At 36.7% G+C, this 22030-nt stretch overlaps 1 protein-coding gene across 2 annotated transcripts in view; it reads right to left on the reverse strand.

The window, feature by feature from the left end:
• Positions 1 to 8630: 8630 nt before the first annotated feature.
• LOC133653035 (chemokine-like protein TAFA-1) overlaps positions 8631 to 22030 on the reverse strand; it is an 83774-nt gene continuing 70374 nt past the window's right edge. For both annotated transcript variants that reach the window (XM_062052035.1, XM_062052034.1), the window contains exons 3-6: positions 20243 to 20383; positions 13895 to 14019; positions 13675 to 13754; positions 8631 to 9033 (exon numbers count right to left, since the gene is read on the reverse strand). In XM_062052035.1, the coding sequence (XP_061908019.1) occupies positions 13722 to 13754; positions 13895 to 14019; positions 20243 to 20383 (299 nt within the window). In that variant the 3' untranslated portion in view covers positions 8631 to 9033; positions 13675 to 13721. The remainder of the gene's footprint in view (positions 9034 to 13674; positions 13755 to 13894; positions 14020 to 20242; positions 20384 to 22030) is intronic.

The following is a 22030-nucleotide window of genomic DNA, read 5'->3' on the forward strand; positions in this document are numbered from 1 at the left end:
CACTCCGCTATTTCCGTGACACACACAGACAGGTTTCATCACCTGCAGCCCAATCTACATCACGAGTAAGTGCACCATTCTCATGCGCGTTTTAAAGTCTTGCGCAAAAAATGGATTTCATACAGTACATTTGTATAAACTAAACTCATTAAACGGATCATTAAAGCAACAAAATACAAGTAGAAGTTTTTTTCCTGATTGAATCGTTGCAGCCCTTGGTGAAATCAAGTTACACATTTCTTATGACACAGGCCAAATAACTGTTTGAAATGAGCATACACAAACACCGAAGCCAAGGTTTTTGAAACTCTTCACCCTGCAGTTGTCCAAAAGCTGAATTTTGAAAGACAAACACCTACAGTTGCGTCTGGATGAAAGGCCATAAAAGATATGCGTTTTCAAGATATCTGTGTTAATGTGGACATTATTTACATCCTGGGAGTATTTTTGTCCTGTTCCCCTCAGAACAACCTTTGAAATTGTGTTGACTCTGCAAAGGTTGAGACAGGAGACGTGTATCTATCTTATAAAAATCTGACAATACATTTTGTATTTCAATATGTTTCTGCTTGTTGTGCAGACTAGGTGCCAAATATTCAGTGATCATGACTCTTTTTGTAATTGTGCTGTCATCTAAAAGAAGGAACACTTGGTCAAAACACGCATACATCACAGGAGGCCATGGCCGAAACTACCATTGAGGACACCGAGGTCATGTCCGCGGTATTTTTGAAGTGACAAAAGAAGATGACTTGACTAACGCAGAATGTACATTGTGTAGGACATCGTGCACGCTGTACAGTACCGCGCCTGTACAGAACCATGTGATCATCTTCTCACAATATACGATCTTTGGTCATGCACTGCCGGCTGCAACTCCAACAATGTAACACAATGACATTCACTTTTACCAGAAACATCATCCGATCCGAAATGTGCTGTCAACATAACATTAACATTAATTATACTGACATAACTAATGTTGGTTTCATCTGAGTGAAATTGATGTGAAAATACCGTTGTCATGTCAGCCAGGTTCTGTTCACAGAGATCAAGCCCGCCCGCCCTAAACTTAGCTGCGCGTAGGTCTTCGCGATCAGTGGTTGGGCCCGTTTTGCGTAAAGAAGCACATTACATGTCAAATGTGAATAATTGAGTGACGAAGCGCTTCATATAAAATGTTACCCCAAACGTACCCTTGGCTACATCATGATCTGTCACTGATAATAATATAAAAACACATGCGTTTGTCATCAATACCAGACTGAAGGTTATTGGTTCGTTCCCCGGCTGTAGTTGAAACTTTGGAAAGATTTTAATTTTATGTTTTAATGATGTTAAAATTGTTAAATACGCAAAACTTCAGCACACTGTGGATTGTTTAGACCTGCTCAGTGGACTTGTGGTTAGAGTGTCCGCTCTGAGACTGGAAAGTCGTGAGTTCAAACCAAAGACTATACAAATTGGACCCATTGGCTCCCTGCTTGGCACTCAGCATCAAGAGTTGAAATTGGGGGTTAAATCACCAAATGATTCTCGAGCGCGGTCACTGCTGCTGCTCACTGCTCCCCTCACCTCCCATGGGGTGAACATGGGGATGGGTCAAATGCAGAAGATGATTTCAATGACTATCATTGGGACTTTAACTTTTTTAACTTTAAAACCATGCAGATTGTCAACTATGTTAGATAATATAACACGTGGTAGTTCTACCTCAACTGAAAGCTTTTGTTAATCTGTAAATTAATTGTTTTGCTCAAGGTAGTGTTCTTTATTTGGTGCTGGGATACCTTCTACTATTTGTCAAATCCTATAGTTACGGCCCTGCATTAACAGCTTTATGAAACTGGATTTTCCAATAGTGTAGGACTACAAGGCTACCTTCTGCAGCCCATGCTTTATACACAAAGGAGTTTCTAGACTCGTATGCATGTTTTTTTTCCAGATCTCAGAGAGAATGTATCCTTTATTGTACTGTTTAGACTCTTACATTACCAGTAATATATTTTATTGCAGAGTGAGCATACAAGGACAATTTGCAATGTTTGATCTTCACACTTTGTGATTGTTCAAGTTCAGTTTCCAACCATATATTTTAAACTTTATGACTGACTTTCCAAAAGAAATATATATAATTTTTTCTTCCAAATAATGCCATCCCTCTCGAAACCCACCTAAAAACAACACAATTCTATCGTAAACCCGTCACTTCTTTTATTTTTAAGTTGAGCTGTACGTTGGCAACATAGAGGCTTTTTAATAAAGATGATAAACAGTCAATGTGTTCCTCATCAATGCCATCAAAAACAGTGTCAAAAAATATGTTTTTGATGAAAACTGTCATAATCTCACATGACAGTTATTAGATTGATGAATGATGAACTTTGTAATTCAAACAGTTATTCAGAGTTTGATGTGGGAGATGGTAATTTTTTATAAACCATATTTTTCACACCAGATTATAAGGCGCACTGTCGATATACTGGGTCTGTTCAGGTCTATTATTACACAAGGCGCGCCAGTTCAAAAGACAAATTAAAGGGATCATATTATAATTTTTTTCTACATTTAAAACACTTCCTTATGGTCTACATAGCTGAAGAATTGGTCAGCATTTTGCAGCGATTATGTACGGACTATCTTTAAGCCGCTTTCTGTCTTTTTAGGGTGCGCCATTTGGTGGGCGGGTCTTATTTACATGCCTCCACTTCGACTGTGTCTTCTCCCCATTATATTTGTTGTAGTTGTTAGCGCTTCCATACTGAGTCTACTGACAGATGTAAGTTAGAACTGGACGCTGCTTTATATTAGGAATGACAACAGCGGAGGATGAATTCCCCACAAAAAGAGGATGCACAAAACGAAGTAGCTTATTGACTTTGGCGCGGGCTACACTGGCTGGTGTGTGCAGATTATGGGATTTATGCATCTCAAATACACAACAACAGGTACCAATAGGTACGAAAAGTTTTACGTTATAAGGCGAAACAAAACGACAGATAATTTGTCTTCTAGTAGGTTTCCTTTTGCGGTCCTTACACACACATCATATTAATACCCGTATGTTGAAGCACAGTAAGTATGACTACGGTAGCCGTAATTCACCTTCAAGCGGTTCGGCTTCCTACCTTACCAAAGTCGTACTAAAACATTGTGACAGATTTTTGAGCGCCGCGTGTAATGTTCTATATTCTCAATTAAAAACATAAAAGTTTTGGTCTTCCTTGCTAGCATCCTGTGTTGTACAGGCGTCAACCTGCAGTCCACACGTATCTCTTACATGTGACTGCCATCTACTGGTCACACTTCTCATTACACCGTGTACCACAACCAGAATAAGCTCAACCAGAGTTAATACATGAATAAAGCGCACCAGGTTTTAAATTGAACTGCATTTTTTTCATGTTGCCTAGAAACAAGAAGACAAAAGTTTTGTTTTGTTTTTTTCAGTCTGACATGTAAAAATCGTCTCATTCGAGGTGGCGAGCAATGCAGCTAATGGGAGCAATCAATTCTACCTCTAAATCACCGCCAACAATGTTTAATTTAAATTCCGTAACGTATATAATAACCAAGCATTGTTATTGTAAGAGTGAACACGGAGAACTATTTTTCCAGCGGAGTAACACATCGCCATGCTACTGTATTAGCCGTAAAAGCTAACTACCGCAAGAGATAAGATAGCTTCTATGTGAGCACAAAACCCGTTTGAGTTTGTAATGCACAACACATTGTGATACCAATCTGGACTGACTAAAAAACATGAAAAATCATATTACAGTATCTGTAAAGTATTAACCAACATTTCATGTTTTGTTTGTACACAGCTGAGCTAGACAGCGTATGTACTGTAGTTGTACCATGTGACACGTACCATGATCACTATTAAAGTGACTCACTCCATGGACAGTTGTTCGTTTGGTCCAGCAGACCAGGGACATTTTTTCCGGTTTATTTTGGGGAAGCACTCCATTTATGTCGAAATGGCTTGGCTCCAAGTGTCACATTAAGTCACGCCGACCTCACTGCTGCAACGTTTCACTCTCTCTTCACGCTTGCTTCTATAAGCAGTAATTCTCCGTAATTCAGGTTAAAAAACATAAGGTTATGAATCGTCATTTGTCCAAGAATAGTTGTCTTTGTTGTCTGTTACCAAGTCTTCAATGATTATAAAATACTCACACGTTTGTATCCGGAAGTAGGAACAGACATTTGTTGCCAGAAGTCGGAAGTGCGCTGCTGTGAAAACGGAAATAAATGCGCAGTGGAAATCAGTTCTGGCAATGCTTAATTTGACCAAAATACGGTAAATATTGGACATATTACATATTATTGTTATGAACGTTTCTGTTACTATATTTTATATATATATATATATATATATATATATATATATATATATATATATATATATATATATATATATATATATATATATATATATATATATATATATATATATATATATATATATATATATACGGTGTGGCGAAGTTGGTAGAGTCGCTGTGCCAGCAATCGGAGTGTTGCTGGTTACTGGGGTTCAATTCCCACCTTCTACCTTCCTAGTCACGTCCGTTGTGTCCTTGGGCAAGACACTTCACCCTTTGCCTCTGATGGCTGCTGGTTAGCGCCTTGCATGGCAGCTCCCGCCATCAGTGTGTGAATGTGTGTGTGAATGGGTAAATGTGGAAATACTGTCAAAGCGCTTTGAGTACCTTGAAGGTAGAAAAGCGCTATACAAGTATAACCCATTTATATATATATATATATATATATATATATATATATATATATATATATATATATATATACACTACCGTTCAAAAGTTTGGGGTCACATTAAAATGTCCTTATTTTTCAATGAAGATAACATTTAAACTAGTCTTAACTTTAAAGAAGTACACTCTATACATTGCTAATGTGGTAAATGACTATTCTAGCTGTAAATGTCTGGTTTTTGGTGCAATATCTACATAGGTGTATAGAGGCCCATTTCCAGCAACTATCACTCCAGTGTTCTAATGGTACAATGTGTTTGCTCATTGGCTCAGAAGGCTAATTGATGATTAGAAAACCCTTGTGCAATCATGTTCACACATCTGAAAACACTTTAGCTCGTTACAGAAGCTACAAAACTGACCTTCCTTTGAGCAGATTGAGTTTCTGGAGCATCACATTTGTGGGGTCAATTAAACGCTCAAAATGGCCAGAAAAAGAGAACTTTCATATGAAACTCGACAGTCTATTCTTGTTCTTATAAATGAAGGCTATTCCACAAAATTGTTTGGGTGACCCCAAACTTTTGAACGGTAGTGTATATATATGTATATATATATAACACTAAAATTGGCCCTGGTGTGTGAATGTGAGTGTGAATGTTGTCTGTCTATCTGTGTTGGCCCTGCGATGAGGTGGCGACTTGTCCAGGGTGTACCCCGCCTTCCGCCCGATTGTAGCTGAGATAGGCTCCAGCGCCCCCCCGCGACCCCGAAGGGAATAAGCGGTAGAAAATGGATGGATGGATATATATATATATATATATATATATATATATATATATATATATATATATATATATATATATATATATATATATATATATATATATATATATATATATATATATATATATATATATATATATATATATATATATTGTTGCAGTGTGTATATAAAGCGTTGATGGAGGGTTTTGAAGTTGTTTTACAGGACTTTGAATACTACAACGGTGACTCCCTTTAGCCGCATCTTGCACAGTGTTGGGACTAACTGTAACGCCGTTATAGTCGGCGGTAACTAGTAGTCTAACGCATTATTTTTTATATTCAGTAACTCAGCTACCGTTACTACATGATGCGTTACTGCGTTATTTTACGTTATTTTTTATGTAGTATCGGCTAGAAACAGAAGATCTGAGTGTGTTTTATTGGAGAGCTGCAGCGTCGTCCTTCTGAATCTTCCTGTGTCACAAGCGGGAGAAGAGAAGATGCGCGCTCTTTGTGTGTGTGTGTGTGTAGGTGTGTCTGTGGGGGGTGTGGGGGCATGTCTGTGTTTACTAACAAGACATCATGGCGGAGCCGAAGTCGAGTTTCTTAACATGGAGATATTCTCACTACTTTTCTTTTGTCGAGCACAAAGAAAATAACATTTTAGTTAAATGTAAGTTGGGTCTTGGATCAAAGATCCCATCTGCTGCCCAAAACAGCAATTCAAATCTGCTGAAACACCTACAAAAGCAACATGCTTCGACGAAGCTAGTAAAGAGAGACACAGACTCCGATGCCACTTCACCTCCACCTCCACCTAAGGATTTTAACAGAGGGACTGCTAGCCAGGACAACATTGATAGAGCCATTGCAGCGTATGTGCTAGAAGACATGCAGGCTATTTCTACAGTGGAGTCACCCACTTTCAGGAAGCCAATTAGTATGATACCGGCGTCAAACAGAAAATGGCACGGAAAACATGTTCCAAGTACCTGGACAGTGACGACATAAACATGGAGAGGGCGCTAAAGAAAAGACTAAAAACTCTGCCTCTGCTCATCATTCAGCACTGACGGTACACACACTGTCAATTCTCTTATATACTCTTTCATTCTAGACTTCTAGAGTGTTTGATTATCACATCACTCTAAATGTTTGGACTATAAAGTTCACAAACATAAAGAGGGATCCTAGTGGGCCAGGCCAATCTTTCCTTATCTCTAAACTAAAACTGGGAAAATGCATATAATGTTCTGGGCTTCAGTACAGTGTCGATCTCCTGAAGACATGATTTTATTTCAGAATTCCTTGAGAGAGAAAAATGCCTGGTTAGGCTTTGTGTATGTCATGTGTGCCTTCCTTGGGTGAAGCCAGGTTTACAGCTATGTTGTTATTATACTGTCTGTTACTTATGTACTGTATGTTATGTTGCAGCTATTTAAAATAGTTTTGTCAATTTGTTTTGGTCTGAAATAAATTGGCCCTTTGAAACATATCTTTGTCTTTGTGTGTTGTATGTAGACCACATGGCTTAGCAACGTTCAGTGATGCAAATGCATTTAAGTTGATCAACAGATTGTATTATTCTCCAGTGCAATAACAGTACTGAAATGAAGGGCATCAATGGGAGCCTTAAAAAAAAGAAGAAAAAAAGAAGTAACTAAATAGTTACTTTTCACAGTAACACATTACTTTTTGGTGTAAGTAACTGGGTTAGTAACTGAGTTACTTTTGAAATAAAGTAACTAGTAACTATAACTAGTTAATGGTTTTCAGTAACTAACCCAACACTGATCTTGCAAGCTATTTTTTAACATCTTTAAAATAAAAACAAATTTGTTCTTGCCTCTCATGATTATGAACGATAGGCAAAATTCCCCAAAAAGTGTAGTTCCCCTTTAAGACGCACTGTCGATTTATGAGAAAAGTTCAAGGATTTTAAGTGCGCCTAGTATTCCGATTTTGAAACAAAATATGTAACTTAATTTATTTTTTATTGAAGTACCACTTTTTTCCTCAAGAGTCAAAAGTGGGTAAACATTGGTATGTGTGTAGTTTTGAAAATAGTTCTTTAAACCAGTGTTCTCTGGTTGCAATTTAAAATTGAATATTTCACTATAACCAACATAACGATACAAATTGGTAGCTCATTCAAAATAAGTAAGAACTAGTTTTCTTCTAACAAGACATGTTACCATTCCAGTCATATGCCTCCAACTTAGTCTAAAAATATACTTGAAAGGACTCATGGGTTGTACGGTCTTTGTTGTCATGATTACATGAACACACACTTTCACACGGATGGAGAAAATATACACACTTTCCTACTCTTGTCCAGAGCACAGCTCGCCATTTCCCCCAGCTTACTATTTTATGCTAAGCCGAGCTAAGCCTCATCCATATCTGGCCTCTCATCTGCAGCATCTTCCAGCAAGAAAGCGAGAGAAAGAAAGGTTTATTTCTCCAAAATGTCAAACTATTTCCCCCAAGTTTAATTTCTAGCAATGTGTAAGTGTCTGCTGGACAAAACTCATGTGAGGGCCTTGGCAAAGATGCACTAGTATTCATTACAGGAACAATGACTTTAATGGCATTTCATCACATATCAACATATGGCTTCATATGTACAATATCATTTCAAATGATTTTACACAAATAAGGCATTTCAAGTATCGAAAACAACCTACTGGTGTCACATACAGTATTTGGCAAGTCGATCATTTTCAGGGAGTCTGACACGTTACCAAGTTGGTAAAGCTGTTTGAGAGGTGGTCAAAGGCAGGGGCGCCGCTAGGGATTTTGGGCCCCATGAAAAGAATCTTTACAGGGCCCCCATTATTTTTTCTGTATTATAATTTCATCATCATAAGGGGCCTCTCAGGGCCCCCCTCCAACATGGGCCCCTAGAATCCGTCTCCTTTACACCCCCTTTTCGGCGCCCCTGGTCAAAGGCATACAGGAACCATAGAAACTAATGTTTAAACACACAGCACCAAGACACACAGGTTTCACTTGCACGTTATCTCCCTCCCAAAGCATCTGTTCAATTATTCCCATCGTTCTTCAAACTTTGCCTGCTTGGGGGTTTATGACTGCATTCCGGACTCAACACCACCATAAAGAAAACTCTGGTACACAATAACAGACAAAACGGTTTATGTACAAATTTGTCTTCACACAATATAAAAAAGAAAATAAAACCCTGAGGGCTGTCGACTAATTGACTTGCTCCTCTGTGGCCCTGGGCTTGGTAGTAAACGCCTGTTGACAGACGTCTGAGGAAGGATGTGAGGCAGTCTCCTGATTTGACTCCACACACAGCGATACGTTCCATCTCAAAGTTGGAAAAAGTGACGGAATTATATTTGTAAGGAGGTTATGATGATGATCCCGCAGCCAGCCTGGAGCATCGGTATCGTCAGCAGCCTTGGGCTGGATGTGCATTATGTATTCTACAACTTTTTACACTTGAATCTGAGCAGTGTTCATGTCTTAAAGCAACAGTAAGTTTGTTGAATGTTTGCTGCTTGGTCCTGACGCAGTGCTGAAAGGAGGGAAAAAAAAACTTTTGGAATCATTTAAACATGACAATATGATTATTAGAGTCCATGTGAAGCAAAATCCAGGCCCACAGATCTTTATCACATGAAAAAATTGAATAAAAATACTGATAATAAAATGACAATCCAATCCAAGAAGGTTGCAGCACTAAGGGCAAGTCTGTTTTTCAATGAGGGATTACGGTTCGATATCACAGCAAGATTTAAACAATATCTCTTTAAAGACGCTTAAAATAGTGAAAGACCAGATCGATCCATTTCAATGCATTTTAATGCTTTGGTGTCATGCTTAGCTAAAGCTCATAAGTACTAAGTTATTGCTTCACTGAACCACACACCTCAACAGTAATACGGTAGTAGTAATGTTTGAATACAAACTCACTGCCCACGTCATTCCACAATCAAAACATATAATGCATACAAATTATGTAAAATAAAGTCAGCCTCTACAAATACAACAATGCTCAGTTTCAGATGATCGGATTTATTAATTTACCAAAATGTTTGTAATTACAGTATTTGTGATTGTAGCTTGCAGTGGTATAAACCTGCACTGCATTACACTAATAACTGGTACATTGGTACATTGGTACCTCAATTTAAGAGTGCCCAACCTAAGAGTGTTTTGAGATAAGAGCTGTTTCTTGGTTAATTGTTATGCTTTACATTGCAAGAAAATAATCCACTCTCTAAGGTAAATGCTGTACACATTATTATTACATTACTTGATACAACTACTGTAGTTGTTTATACTACATTTGATTGTGTTGTTTTTCATACAATATTCCTTATGTAAAAGTTGTTTTCTTTTTTCTTTTTAAAAGGTATGTTATATGTTGAAATTGCAAGTCAAGCACTAAGTGAATTGATTTTAGTTCATTTCAATAGGCAACGTTGATTTGAGATACAAGTGTTTTGAGTCAAGAGCTTCGTCCCAGAACCAATCAAGCTCATAAATTGAGGTATTACTGTATTTTGACATCTGTCAACTACATGGTGAGTGATAATAATGTGGAACAATATGACACCATGTTCACCTAGTATGATGCAGTAACATTTTGGAGCCTGTGCAAAACAAATCAATACCACTCTGACAGTGCCAATCAAAAATTAGGCATTCATATATTTGTAAAAATTATATTTATCAATACAGCTCTTCTATTGGATCTCTTTGGATGTATACAAGTCAGCTTAATGTTCTGTCCAACGAGTGTATTTTGAGATACGAGCTGTCTCTCAGCTTTTGTTATGCTTTATGTTACAAGCATAATTTGAGTTAAGAGACAAAAAAAAAAAAACTTTTTATATTGATTAAAATTAATTTAAAAAATCTAGTATGATGTTTCATTGGTCAAATTCAAATTAAATGTAAGCTTATTGATTACAGAGGAGAATGTGATTGCCAGCTCGAGACAAAAGTTTTACTAAGAAGAAAATGACCAGGGTATTGAAACGCTGGAAGACATACTCTCATGCATTATGGATTATGTTATGCTAACACTATACGATACATGATATAAAAAACAAAAAACACTAATAAAAATATCAAACATAAAAAATTATGTATTCCATGACCAATGAATACAACGTATTTGGTTGTTGTTTTAAAAAAAATCTGACTATTTGATGCATTATGGCATAATGTATTTATATAGGCTATATAATTTTATGTTTAGAAATGTACATGCAAGTACTTACAACTTAGTTAATGTTAATACTTAATACATATTTTTTTCTGTTTCATATTTGTATTATTATTGTTTATTCTTAGAATCATACATAGTATAGTATTAGCATAAAATAATCCATATTGCATGAGAATATGCCGTCCAATGTTTCAGTACACTGGTCATTTTCATGTCAGTAATACTTAATTAGTGTAATTGTTGTCTCTTACTTGCAATCACATTCTCCACTGTAATAATTAAAGTCACATTTGACCTAAGTTTGACCAATGAAACATCCTACAAGATTCTTAAAATTGTTTCTAATGAAGAGTAAATGTTACATGTTGCACAAAATTGTAACATTTTATTAAAACAAAAGTGCAGCACCTGCATTTTGTGATAACTTTTTGAATTATGTTACAAGTTATTACAAAATGTGTCAAAGTTTTCAATAATTTTACAACAAAATGTGGTAGGTTATTAAAAAATACACCATTAGTATTTAATAAGGGGAAAATCTATTGCGTTATTACGTAATGCAGCATTATTACGTAATGCATTGTTACAAGGCTCCCTGCCGCCGCTTGAAATAGTTACTCTCCACAGACCGACACAATGCTGCCCTCCAACCACCAGAACTGAGAAAGTCAGTGCGAAGGAGAAGAAGCCGATGACATTTTCAGAGACTATGTTTACACTGCAGACCAACATTGACCAAATCAACATTTTTCCAAAATCTGATTTTTCCTGCTGACAGTTTAGATTACAAATAAAATGTGATCTTTATCAAACTCCAGTATAAACACGCACAAGCCTCAATGTGACGCTAATGTGGCCTCAAAGTCACTTTCACGCACAGTTCGATAAAATGGAAACACAATTAAGTTGACTGGATTCTGTAAACGAACAAAGAAGTCGCTTCGACTACTACTTTGCAAAATAAAAGCCGCCACACCTTAAAAATTTGGGTTTTTTACACACACACACACACACACACACACACACACACACACACACACACACACACACACACACACACACACACACACACACACATACATACATACATACATACATACATATATATATATATATATATATATATATATATATATATATATATATATATATACATACATACATACATATACAAACCCCGTTTCCATATGAGTTGGGAAATTGTGTTAGATGTAAATATAAACGGAATACAATGATTTTCAAATAATTTTCAACCTATATTCAGTTGAATATGCGACAAAGACAACATATTTGATGTTCAAACTGATAAACATTTTTTTTTTTTTCAAATAATCATTAACTTTAGAATTTGATGCCAGCAACACGTGACAAAGAAGTTGGGAAAGGTGGCAATAAATACTGATAAAGTTGAGGAATGCTCATCAAGCACTTATTTGGAACATCCCAGGTGAACAGGCAAATTGGGAACAGGTGGGTGCCATGATTGGGTATAAAAGTAGATTCCATGAAATGCTCAGTCATTCACAAACAAGGGTGGGGCGAGGGTCACCACTTTGTCAACAAATGCGTGAGCAAACTGTTGAACAGTTTAAGAAAAACCTTTCTCAACCAGCTATTGCAAGGAATTTAGGGATTTCACCATCTACGGTCCGTAATATCATCAAAGGGTTCAGAGAATCTGGAGAAATCACTGCACGTAAGCAGCTAAGCTTGTGACTTTCGATCCCTCAGGCTGTACTGCATCAACAAGCGACATCAGTGTGTAAAGGATATCAACACTTGGGCTCAGGAACACTTCAGAAACCCACTGTCAGTAACTACAGTTGGTCGCTACATCTGTAAGTGCAAGTTAAAACTCTCCTATGCAAGGCGAAAACCGTTTATCAACAACACCCAGAAATGCCGTCGGCTTCGCTGGGCCTGAGCTCATCTAAGATGGACTGATACAAAGTGGAAAAGTGTTCTGTGGTCTGACGAGTCCACATTTCAAATTGTTTTTGGAAACTGTGGACGTCATGTCCTCCGGACCAAAGAGGAAAAGAACCATCCGGATTGCCACCTTTCCCAACTTCTTTGTCATGTGTTGCTGGCATCAAATTTTAAAGTTAATGATTATTTGCAAAAAAAAAAATGTTTATCAGTTTGAACATCAAATATGTTGTCTTTGTAGCATATTCAACTGAATATGGGTTGAAAATGATTTGCAAATCATTGTATTCCGTTTATATTTACATCTAACCCAATTTCCCAACTCATATGGTAACGGGGTTTATATATATATATATATATATATATATATATATATATATATATATATATATATATATATATATATATATATATTAGGACGTTTAAAAAAGACTTTGCTCACTGACCTTGTCATGACCTTGTTATGGCTCAAGCACCTCCTCTGAGCGCACCGCTGGACACGCCCACGGGCGTTCCTCTCCTGCTGCGGCCGCCCGGACATGTATCCATGAAAATTTAGAGAAGCTGCCAATGCTGTGTTTGACATGTTTCAGTGTGTTCTTTCTCTAAATTTGACGATCGAGCAGTACCTTTGCTACACACACTCAGAGATTGCAGTCAACTCCGACCTATACGGTCCATCACTCAAAGATGTCCGTGTGCAACATAACTAACAATAACAGTTCCTATTGTTACACAATGGTAAAGCACCCTATAGGAGACACGTTCAAAAGTCTGCTCCCCGAGGTAAACGCCAAACAAAATCAATACATTATTTCATGTTTTTCAGGCAATGTTTCTTATCTCAAAGTATTTTTTTCTTTATAAAAGGCATGTTACACGTTAAGATTGTGGCGCCGGATTAAATGGATTTTAATTAATTTCATGTTTTGTTTTGAGTTACTACATTGGTGATTGAGCTCGTAAATTGAGGTACCAAAGTATATTCATCCTGAATGAAAATGTATTATATCTGAAATTATTTTTAGTGTCATAAATGAGACAGCAAACCTGCAATTCAACCTGTGCACCTTCAGCTGCATCCTTTCTGCAAATCTTCAGTATGTAGATGTTGTGTATGGCTGAGTGTTCTGCAAAAAAAAAAAAAGATTTAATGGTTAGTCAGACTGTGATATCCACCATAGAATTCAATGCTAAAGCATTTTCCTTGCTGCAGTACATTTCTCTGCTTTAAAGTCTTGTTTCCTGCGGTCAAGTGAGGTTATCTTACCCTCGTGGTTTTGATCTTGTTGCCTGCATAGCACATCCAGCCTGAGTTGTCAGGGAGCGTCTTGCATTCTTCTCCCTCCAGGCAAGGCTCCATCTCACACCACCACTTCCCAATTACTATTGACGCTACAGGCAACAAAGGCAACAGAGACAGTAATGCAGGTGCCTAACAAACTGCAAATCTGGCTGGCCAATTCAGACACTTCATAATGAAAGTGTTTTTTCCAAGACAACACCATGGCAACCTGGCTAGTAATTCTTCCAGTACATATATCAACTTTTCAGAGATCATTATTCTGTACTTCCTCTATAAATGCAGGTTTCTGTTGAGTGAGTGGATTGGTAGGTGTGATTGTGACTTGAGTTTAATGCGACCCACATTTTTGCCATGGGGGGAGGAAATTGCCTTAAATACAGGGGAAGTAGACAGTAAATGGGTCATAATGTGTATTGGTGGGAGTTTGTCAGAAACGAGATCGACAGACTTTCAATTGCCGTGGCCTGCTTGTAAATTGCAGGAATATATGCAAAATGGATTAACCATCAACAGGTATGAGTGAGAGGCTTTGAAAAGGACAAGTGCAGTTTTACTTGCCCACAAATTCCACTTCCCCCAGTGCCACAGACGTTTGACATAGTGTACAACACAATAGTAAATACATATCCACAAGCTTCTCAAGCAATGTTTCTCACTTATTGTCATTTGTCAACATTCTTCCCCCCCAAAGTGCTACACACAGTCTCACTATCTGCTGTCAGCGCCTCAAATCAAATGTGACATAATCCCAGGTACATTTGATTTTATCTGGGACAAGGCATTGCTTGACTAACAGAGGCTGTTACTTGAAAAATAAACCTGTGTCTTTTTTTTTTTTACAACGCTCTGTTGTCTGGAAGGATGTCACATAAATAATTACGCATTATGAGTTGAATTGTGTAAGGTTAGAATCTAAGATGTATAGGGCGCCGAGTGTAAAGAAATCAATCTCAATAATGTAGCTGATAACTTGAATATTTAGCTTAATTTTCTTGCTTTTAGCTCATATTTTGCTCATTTTCTTTACATTTGAGGTAGAAATTTAATGGTGAAGCTAAATTTATTAATGTTAATTCAAAATGTTAAATTTAAATCTATACATTTTCAGTCCAAACATACATGTTTGTAAATATACATCTAGATAATAAGTATTAAACATAAATGTTATATCTGAATCTGAATGTTCATTATAAATGTTCATAAATATTTAGCTTTGCACTTGGCGAGATATTTATATTTAACATTTATATTTAACATTTGTTTTCAAAATATCAGTAGAGTGGAAAAACAAGTTGTCTCTAAATTGAATTGCTGTTAATTAAAATATTGTAGCACTTTCTGTTTTTACGATAAAAAGCTGGCAGCTCAGTTGCCAGAATAAAAAAAAAAACATTTACAGTAATACAGTAATATATTGTAAAAACAACTGTAAAATTTACAGTAAAATTCTGTCGAGTAAGTTGCCAGTTGTTTTCCGTAAAAAAATAGTGGCAATGTTTCACTGTTGTCATTACCTACGAGTAGCCGTACGAGGGTGTGATATACTGTACAAAATGAACGTTGGTGCCCCCTCGGCATCTGCGTAAATGTTGCAAACAGCCCCTTTAATATAAATGTTAAAGCTAAGTATTACATTTACATTTCAAATATAAATGTTCCAGTACCAGTAGAGTGGAAAAACAAGTTTACTTTATATACTTATTTGTGTTCCATTGTATCCATTAAACATATCCAATTGTATTTACAATTCGCAAAGTATATGAAAATACTGTCTAATGCCATAAATTCAGTCGGCCATTATGAATATCTTCGGCAATTTCCGCAGATTCTACGTCACTGCAGTAACGCTTGTGCACTCTGACCATATTATCAGATCAGTCATACTGGAAATATACAAACATTGTAAAGAGATGTGCTGTTTATCATTCACAATCTTTTTGTAAGACAAGAACACATATGTTTGGCTTTTATTTATGCATTCAAAATCCTAACTAAATAGCTAATAATTGAGTCAACAGTTCGAGAGTCCTCTTTTGCGCTTATTATACCCTCTCAAAAACATCCATAAACCACTAACAATATTCCATTTAAATGTTGTGACCCAAAAATTAACCAAACATGAGGGATATTGTTATAAGTGCCAACACTGACGGCCTGTTTTAGCCGCGCATTGGTATCAGTGAGCTAATGTTGGTTTATGATGCTATTGTTGACACGCTGCTTTGTCTCAAACTTGCTTAAAGTGAATTCTAGATTATGATTAATGCATCGCTCAGCTGGTAGTAGACAAATGTGGCCATGGATCGAGAGGCTGGTCGACTTTGACATCCCCCAAGATGGTAAAAAAAGATGCTAGTTGCTGCAATATTTTAACCCTTTGTGAGGATTGCGATTGAATCTTCATCTAACTGGAATTATGTGAGCCTCCCGTCGGTCACCATCCCAGCGAGAGTGGAAATATTACATTAGGTGTTCGTTTTATTATGGTTATTTTGCATGTTTAGCACCTAGCAACGCTGCTGATGCTATACTGTTACACTACAGCTGCATCGATGAGCACTAAGTCAGTGAAATTTTTACTAATTTGATCATGTCCATGTATTTTCAAACTTTGGAAGTCTTTTGGTGTCATAAATCATACATACATATATATATATATATATATATATATATATATATATATATATATATATATATATATATATATATATATATACATGTATATATACACAAATAAAAACAACAACCGCAGATTTTACGGTGACAAAACTGGCAGCTCAGTCAACATCATTTTCACCGTACAAAAACAGCTAGAGTCTTTCAATTTACAGCAATATGTTGTAAAATTCACCGTATACTTTACCATAGCATCTATTGCCATTTTAACAGTGTACATTTCGATAGATAACTTGCTTTAAAATCACAAGTCAAGCAGATAATCAGTTTTTTAAATGTTTCTATTTTGACATTTAGTTTCGTGAAGAATGTAATAAAACATTTGTTGAAATATTCGATAATAATAAAGTTAAAGACGTAGGCAATTAAATGCATTACATATATTTTTTTCTGTCACAATTAAAAGGAAGAATACATTTAGTAGGAAAAAAATTAAGTAATTTATCGACGCATATTATTTCCAGGGGTTCGCAGGCCACATTAAATGATGAGGCTGGCCAGAACTGGCCCCCGGGCCTTGAGTTTGACTTCTGTGCTCTAAGCCCGAAGGCCTCGTATTGGGTTAACAATGGGAACCGTAAAATCATCAGTGAGCAAGACATCATTTTGTTTTTCCAACTATGAAAACGAAGAAAGTGTGTGTGAAGGACAGTGTTGAAATTATGTCAGCCAAGGCCGCACAAATACATTTAAAAAAGAGGACCTTTTTTACATGAAAATATTGTATAACTGCTGATGGTGTGTTTGACAAAGAAGCAGTTTATGGGAGATACTGTAAAAGTCTGCTCAGATTACATTACGGTACTTATTAAAACTACTGTAATTGTTTTTGACATATTTGTTATTCAAAACATTTTACATGTAAAACGGTAGTGTGTTTTGGGGGCCAAGCACAGATTAATTTGAATTTAATTAATTTCAATGGAGAAAATTGACTCGTGATATTCGAATATTTTGGGTTACTGAACCAAAAAAACTCCTAAGCCAAGGTTCTACTGTACTAATATTTGTTTCTGGTGGTTCATGTAGAATGCAGTTAAAATTAGGAACAGTGCTTGTTGGCTTGTGCAAAAGTCTGAGTTGAATTAAGAATGTATCTCTGATTTTAATTGACCTAAATAGATCTGCATTTCATTTGAATTGAGGTTGTAAATAGAAAGTACAATTACAAGTTAAATTTAAATTGAAGGAAGCAGAATTTAAATTAGATACGTAAGCAACAATTTTGGGGTAGTCCAGAATAATGCTTTATAGTATATTCTATACATATAAACACCACTTCATAAAAGTACTATTACCTTGAACCTCATGTACACATTGTATTTTAATCAAAGCCAATTGTTTTAGTTGACAATTAAGAAAAAAAAGCATATTTTGTAAAACAGATACTTTTTATTTTATGTATGGTACATTTCCAATTATGGAATTTGGTGAAAAAATACTTTCAAAACAAAACGTTACACATTTGTAAGGTTTGTGTCATTTGTTTATTCTCAAATGAAAATAACATTACAAATCATTACAAACGACTAGTATTTGTGTTTAATTTTAGTGTTTGTAAATGCCTCTTAACGTTCACATTAACCCACATTGATTTGATTGCGAGCAGGCTTTATCAGTTCATGCTCTCAGACTTAAGATAGATCTAGGCTGACAAGATGGTGCTGGATCCAACGTATCTATTTAGGTCTGAGAGTATGAACTGATGAAGCTGGCTTGGACGTTTTCCAACATCTTCTAAAATAATCTGAACAATCCAGTTGCGATGGATTCAATGCTCTGGAAATGGTATTAGTATAGTATTTTTGTACTTAAGACAAAACGTATATTAAACATCACAAATTGTTCATTTGACTTGGCTATAAGGAATTGAATTACACTCATATAATCCCAAATTCAATTCCAATTTAACATCGTGTGCCTTGGAGCCAATTAAATTCAAATTAATTAATTAATCAAATATAATTTCCAAATTCACACGCACTGTACAATTTCATCATGACTCAAAATGGTATTTTTATCTGGAGTTGCTTCAAAAATTTAATGGATTCTTTTTTGGCATGACCATTCCCTCTACAAACTTTCATTGTAATTAGTTTTGTCATTTTTACATAATCCTGCTAATAAACAAACAGAAAGCAATAGAATTTCACAACTTTTCGACCTGCCTTGTTGACCTTTTTCCAAGAATCGCAAAACCATTTCAATGATTTGTAGTATAGCTGGGAAAGATCATATTGCTGTAAAATGAATCAAAATGGTATTGAATGACGAGGTTAGCTTTCAGTGTAGGCTACATTGGTTGATGCTACATTGATTGGTTGATTGATACATTGGTTTATGTTACTAATCCCTTCCAAAAGGTCAGACGAAGATCGAATTGTATGAAAAATGGAGCATTTTTTCCCATAAGAAATAATACTAATCCAATTATCCGTTCCAGACTCCCGAAAATATTTACACAACACAGTGAGGCGGAGCAGAGAAACAGGCAGCATACGACGCCTTCGTACTTTGCTATGAGATCTGTCTTGAATTCAATAGTGTTTCTCACCTTCATTATCAAACTGCCATCACTTGCAACTTTATTTTTCCTCATGGAGCTTTATTTGAAGACATACTCAATAAAGCAGAGAGACCGAGTGATCAACGCATGAGATTCTATGTTTGGGCAGTCGATTCCGTGCAATGATACACGAGAAAATAAAATAGTTAGATAACCAAGGCGCTATATGGAATCTCGGATGAACTTCATCCTTTCCATCCTTACCATTTCCATCCTTTGTAACTGAGCTACTGTGTGGAACAATTTTCCTTGTGGATCAATAAAGTTTGTCTAAGTAAGTTAGTGTTGTAACAATACCAATATTTTGGTACCAGTACTAAAATTATTTCGATACTTTTCGGTACTTTTGTAAATAAAGGGGACCACAAAAAAATTGCATTATTGGCTTTATTTTAACAAAAAAATCTTAGCGTACATTAAACACATGTTTCTTATTGCAGTTAAGTCCTTAAATATAATAGTGAAGTTACAAGACAGCTTGTCTTTTAGTAGTAAGTAAACAAACAAAGGCTTCTAATTAGTCTGCTGACATATGCAATAACATATTGTATCATTTATCATTCAAGTATTTTGTCAACATTATTAAGGACAAGTGGTAGAAAATTAATTATTAATCTACTTGATCATTTACTGTTAATATATGCTAGCTATAGCCATGTCTTAAAGCATCTCTTCCTGAGGGTATTTCAGTGCTATAACTTCACCTTTATCTTTAGTTTTTAAGCCAAAATGCATCCGTTCTCCCTTTTCTGTTTACACACTGTGTCTGCTTGTAACTACTCCGTGATTGTGTGCCGCCGAACATGCTCCTATGCTCGTAAAACCAGCAATGTCATGACGTGACGACGACGCGGGCGAGGGGGGTATGCGGGACCGGTACGTTTCAGAGGCGATATAGTACCGAAAATGATTCATTAGTATCGCGGTACTATACTAATACGAGTATACTGTAAAACCCTAGTCTAAGTCTAAGTATGTCGTATGAAAACTGAGGTACCACTGCACGGGTTGTGTATACATTTGTCTTTCCTGATCACTGTAGTTCATTTGAGTGAATGTTCAATACTCACCATCAACACATGAAGGTCTGTTTCTTGTAGTCCCAGCCACCTTCCCCGGCAGGCAAGAACACTTGACTGTTTGTGAACGCTCCTCTATACGATTCTTATTACAGCATCTGTGAGCAGCAACTACCTCACATGTGCCTCCCTCTGATAAAAACAAAAAACAACAAAACATCAAATCAGCATCTCAGGGGCAAATTATAAAAACATTTTAATTTCTTAGAGCTACTTTGATTTTTTTTTTAGTCATAGTTGTCCTCTATTAGTGTGTGAAATGTAGTGTAAAGCATGTGTTGTGTAATGCATAAGTAATATATATTTGTTTAATTTCATGTCGCAAAAAGATTAAAACGTATCACAGTAACACGAATAACATGGCTGTGTCGAACGCTATTTGAGGAACTGAAGACCCTGCAGCATATAGATGTGGAGTGATGATGAAGAGACGTGTGAGAGTGTACAGAAAAAAAAAAAAAATCTTCTATTAAGGGAGAAGAGGTCTGCTTCAGGGTCGTCATGAATATGAACAGTGGCTCCACCATGCAATTATCACCACGCTAGTGGCTTCGCCCCAAAGGATGGGACGCATGGACCGAGTTGAGTCGACCCACCTCGACCGCCAAGCCTCTCCCACCCACTGTGTTCAGACTCTCCACTCGTGAGAGCAGCGCTGCAAAAGGACCATATGTGACAATTACTGCCGCCAGCGTGACACGAGATCAAGGGGGCCGTGAGGAGAAAGAGGCGAGGGGGCAGAAAAGGTGTAGCTGGTTTATTGGCAGGAAAGGGAATTAAAGTACCAGTAGGGTGGAAAAACAAGTTGACTTTATATGCATATTTGTGTTTTATTGTATCAATTAAACCATGTCCAATTGTATTTACAATCCACAAAGTATGTGGAAATATTGTCTAAACCAGTGGTCCCCAACCACCGGTCCGGGGACCGGTACCAGTCCGGGGACCGGTACCAGTCCGTGACGCATTTGCAACCATTAAATAATTTATAAACGACTGCAATTTCTCCAACTTAACTTTCGCCTGTCCCACTAGACACACCAATAAGCTTGTGTCACGACCTGAATAGGACTCTGGACACAGATGCAGGATTTCAGAAACAGATATTTATTCTGACAAGAGAAGGGGTCCAAAACGGGAGAAACAAAACAGGCTATCAAAACAGATGTAACCTGACCACTAAACTAACACAAATATTAACAACTCAAAACGCTTCGGCTACGGAGGGAAAAAGGGGCTGAGAACAAAAACTACCAAATACAACAAGAGGTGCTCCAACAGAGGCGATGCTAGGAAGCTAATCTTACCTGACAAAACTTTACAAACCAAGAATCTCCCATGGATCAAAAGGTACACAAAAACATGGCAATGGCTGTAGACAAGACTGTGGCAAAGGAACGCTGGAGGTACGCACAAGAAGATACGAAACACTCTGGCACAGGACAGAAGGAGGACGAGACATTTATACACATGAGGGAGGGTGACACAGGTGGGCACAATCAGGCAATCAGGAAAGACGTCAGACCAGTGATACAGGAGGAAGAGCAAGTGATCTGAAACTAGAGGGAGAGTTAGCATTTCAAAATAAAACAGGAAGTGACAAGACAACCTGAAACAAGACTAAACCCAGACAAGACTTCGCCCAGGTGTGACAGCTTGTTTATAGCTGTACAATACAACTCCTCATAGTAAGTTGCCATTTGTTACATTTGTTATAAATTTGTGACATGATACAATGCACATTAATGAACTTATAAAATATAAACGTGACATATTGTA

Source organism: Entelurus aequoreus, linkage group LG07 (genome assembly GCF_033978785.1).
Source record: "Entelurus aequoreus isolate RoL-2023_Sb linkage group LG07, RoL_Eaeq_v1.1, whole genome shotgun sequence".
NCBI lineage: Eukaryota > Metazoa > Chordata > Actinopteri > Syngnathiformes > Syngnathidae > Entelurus > Entelurus aequoreus.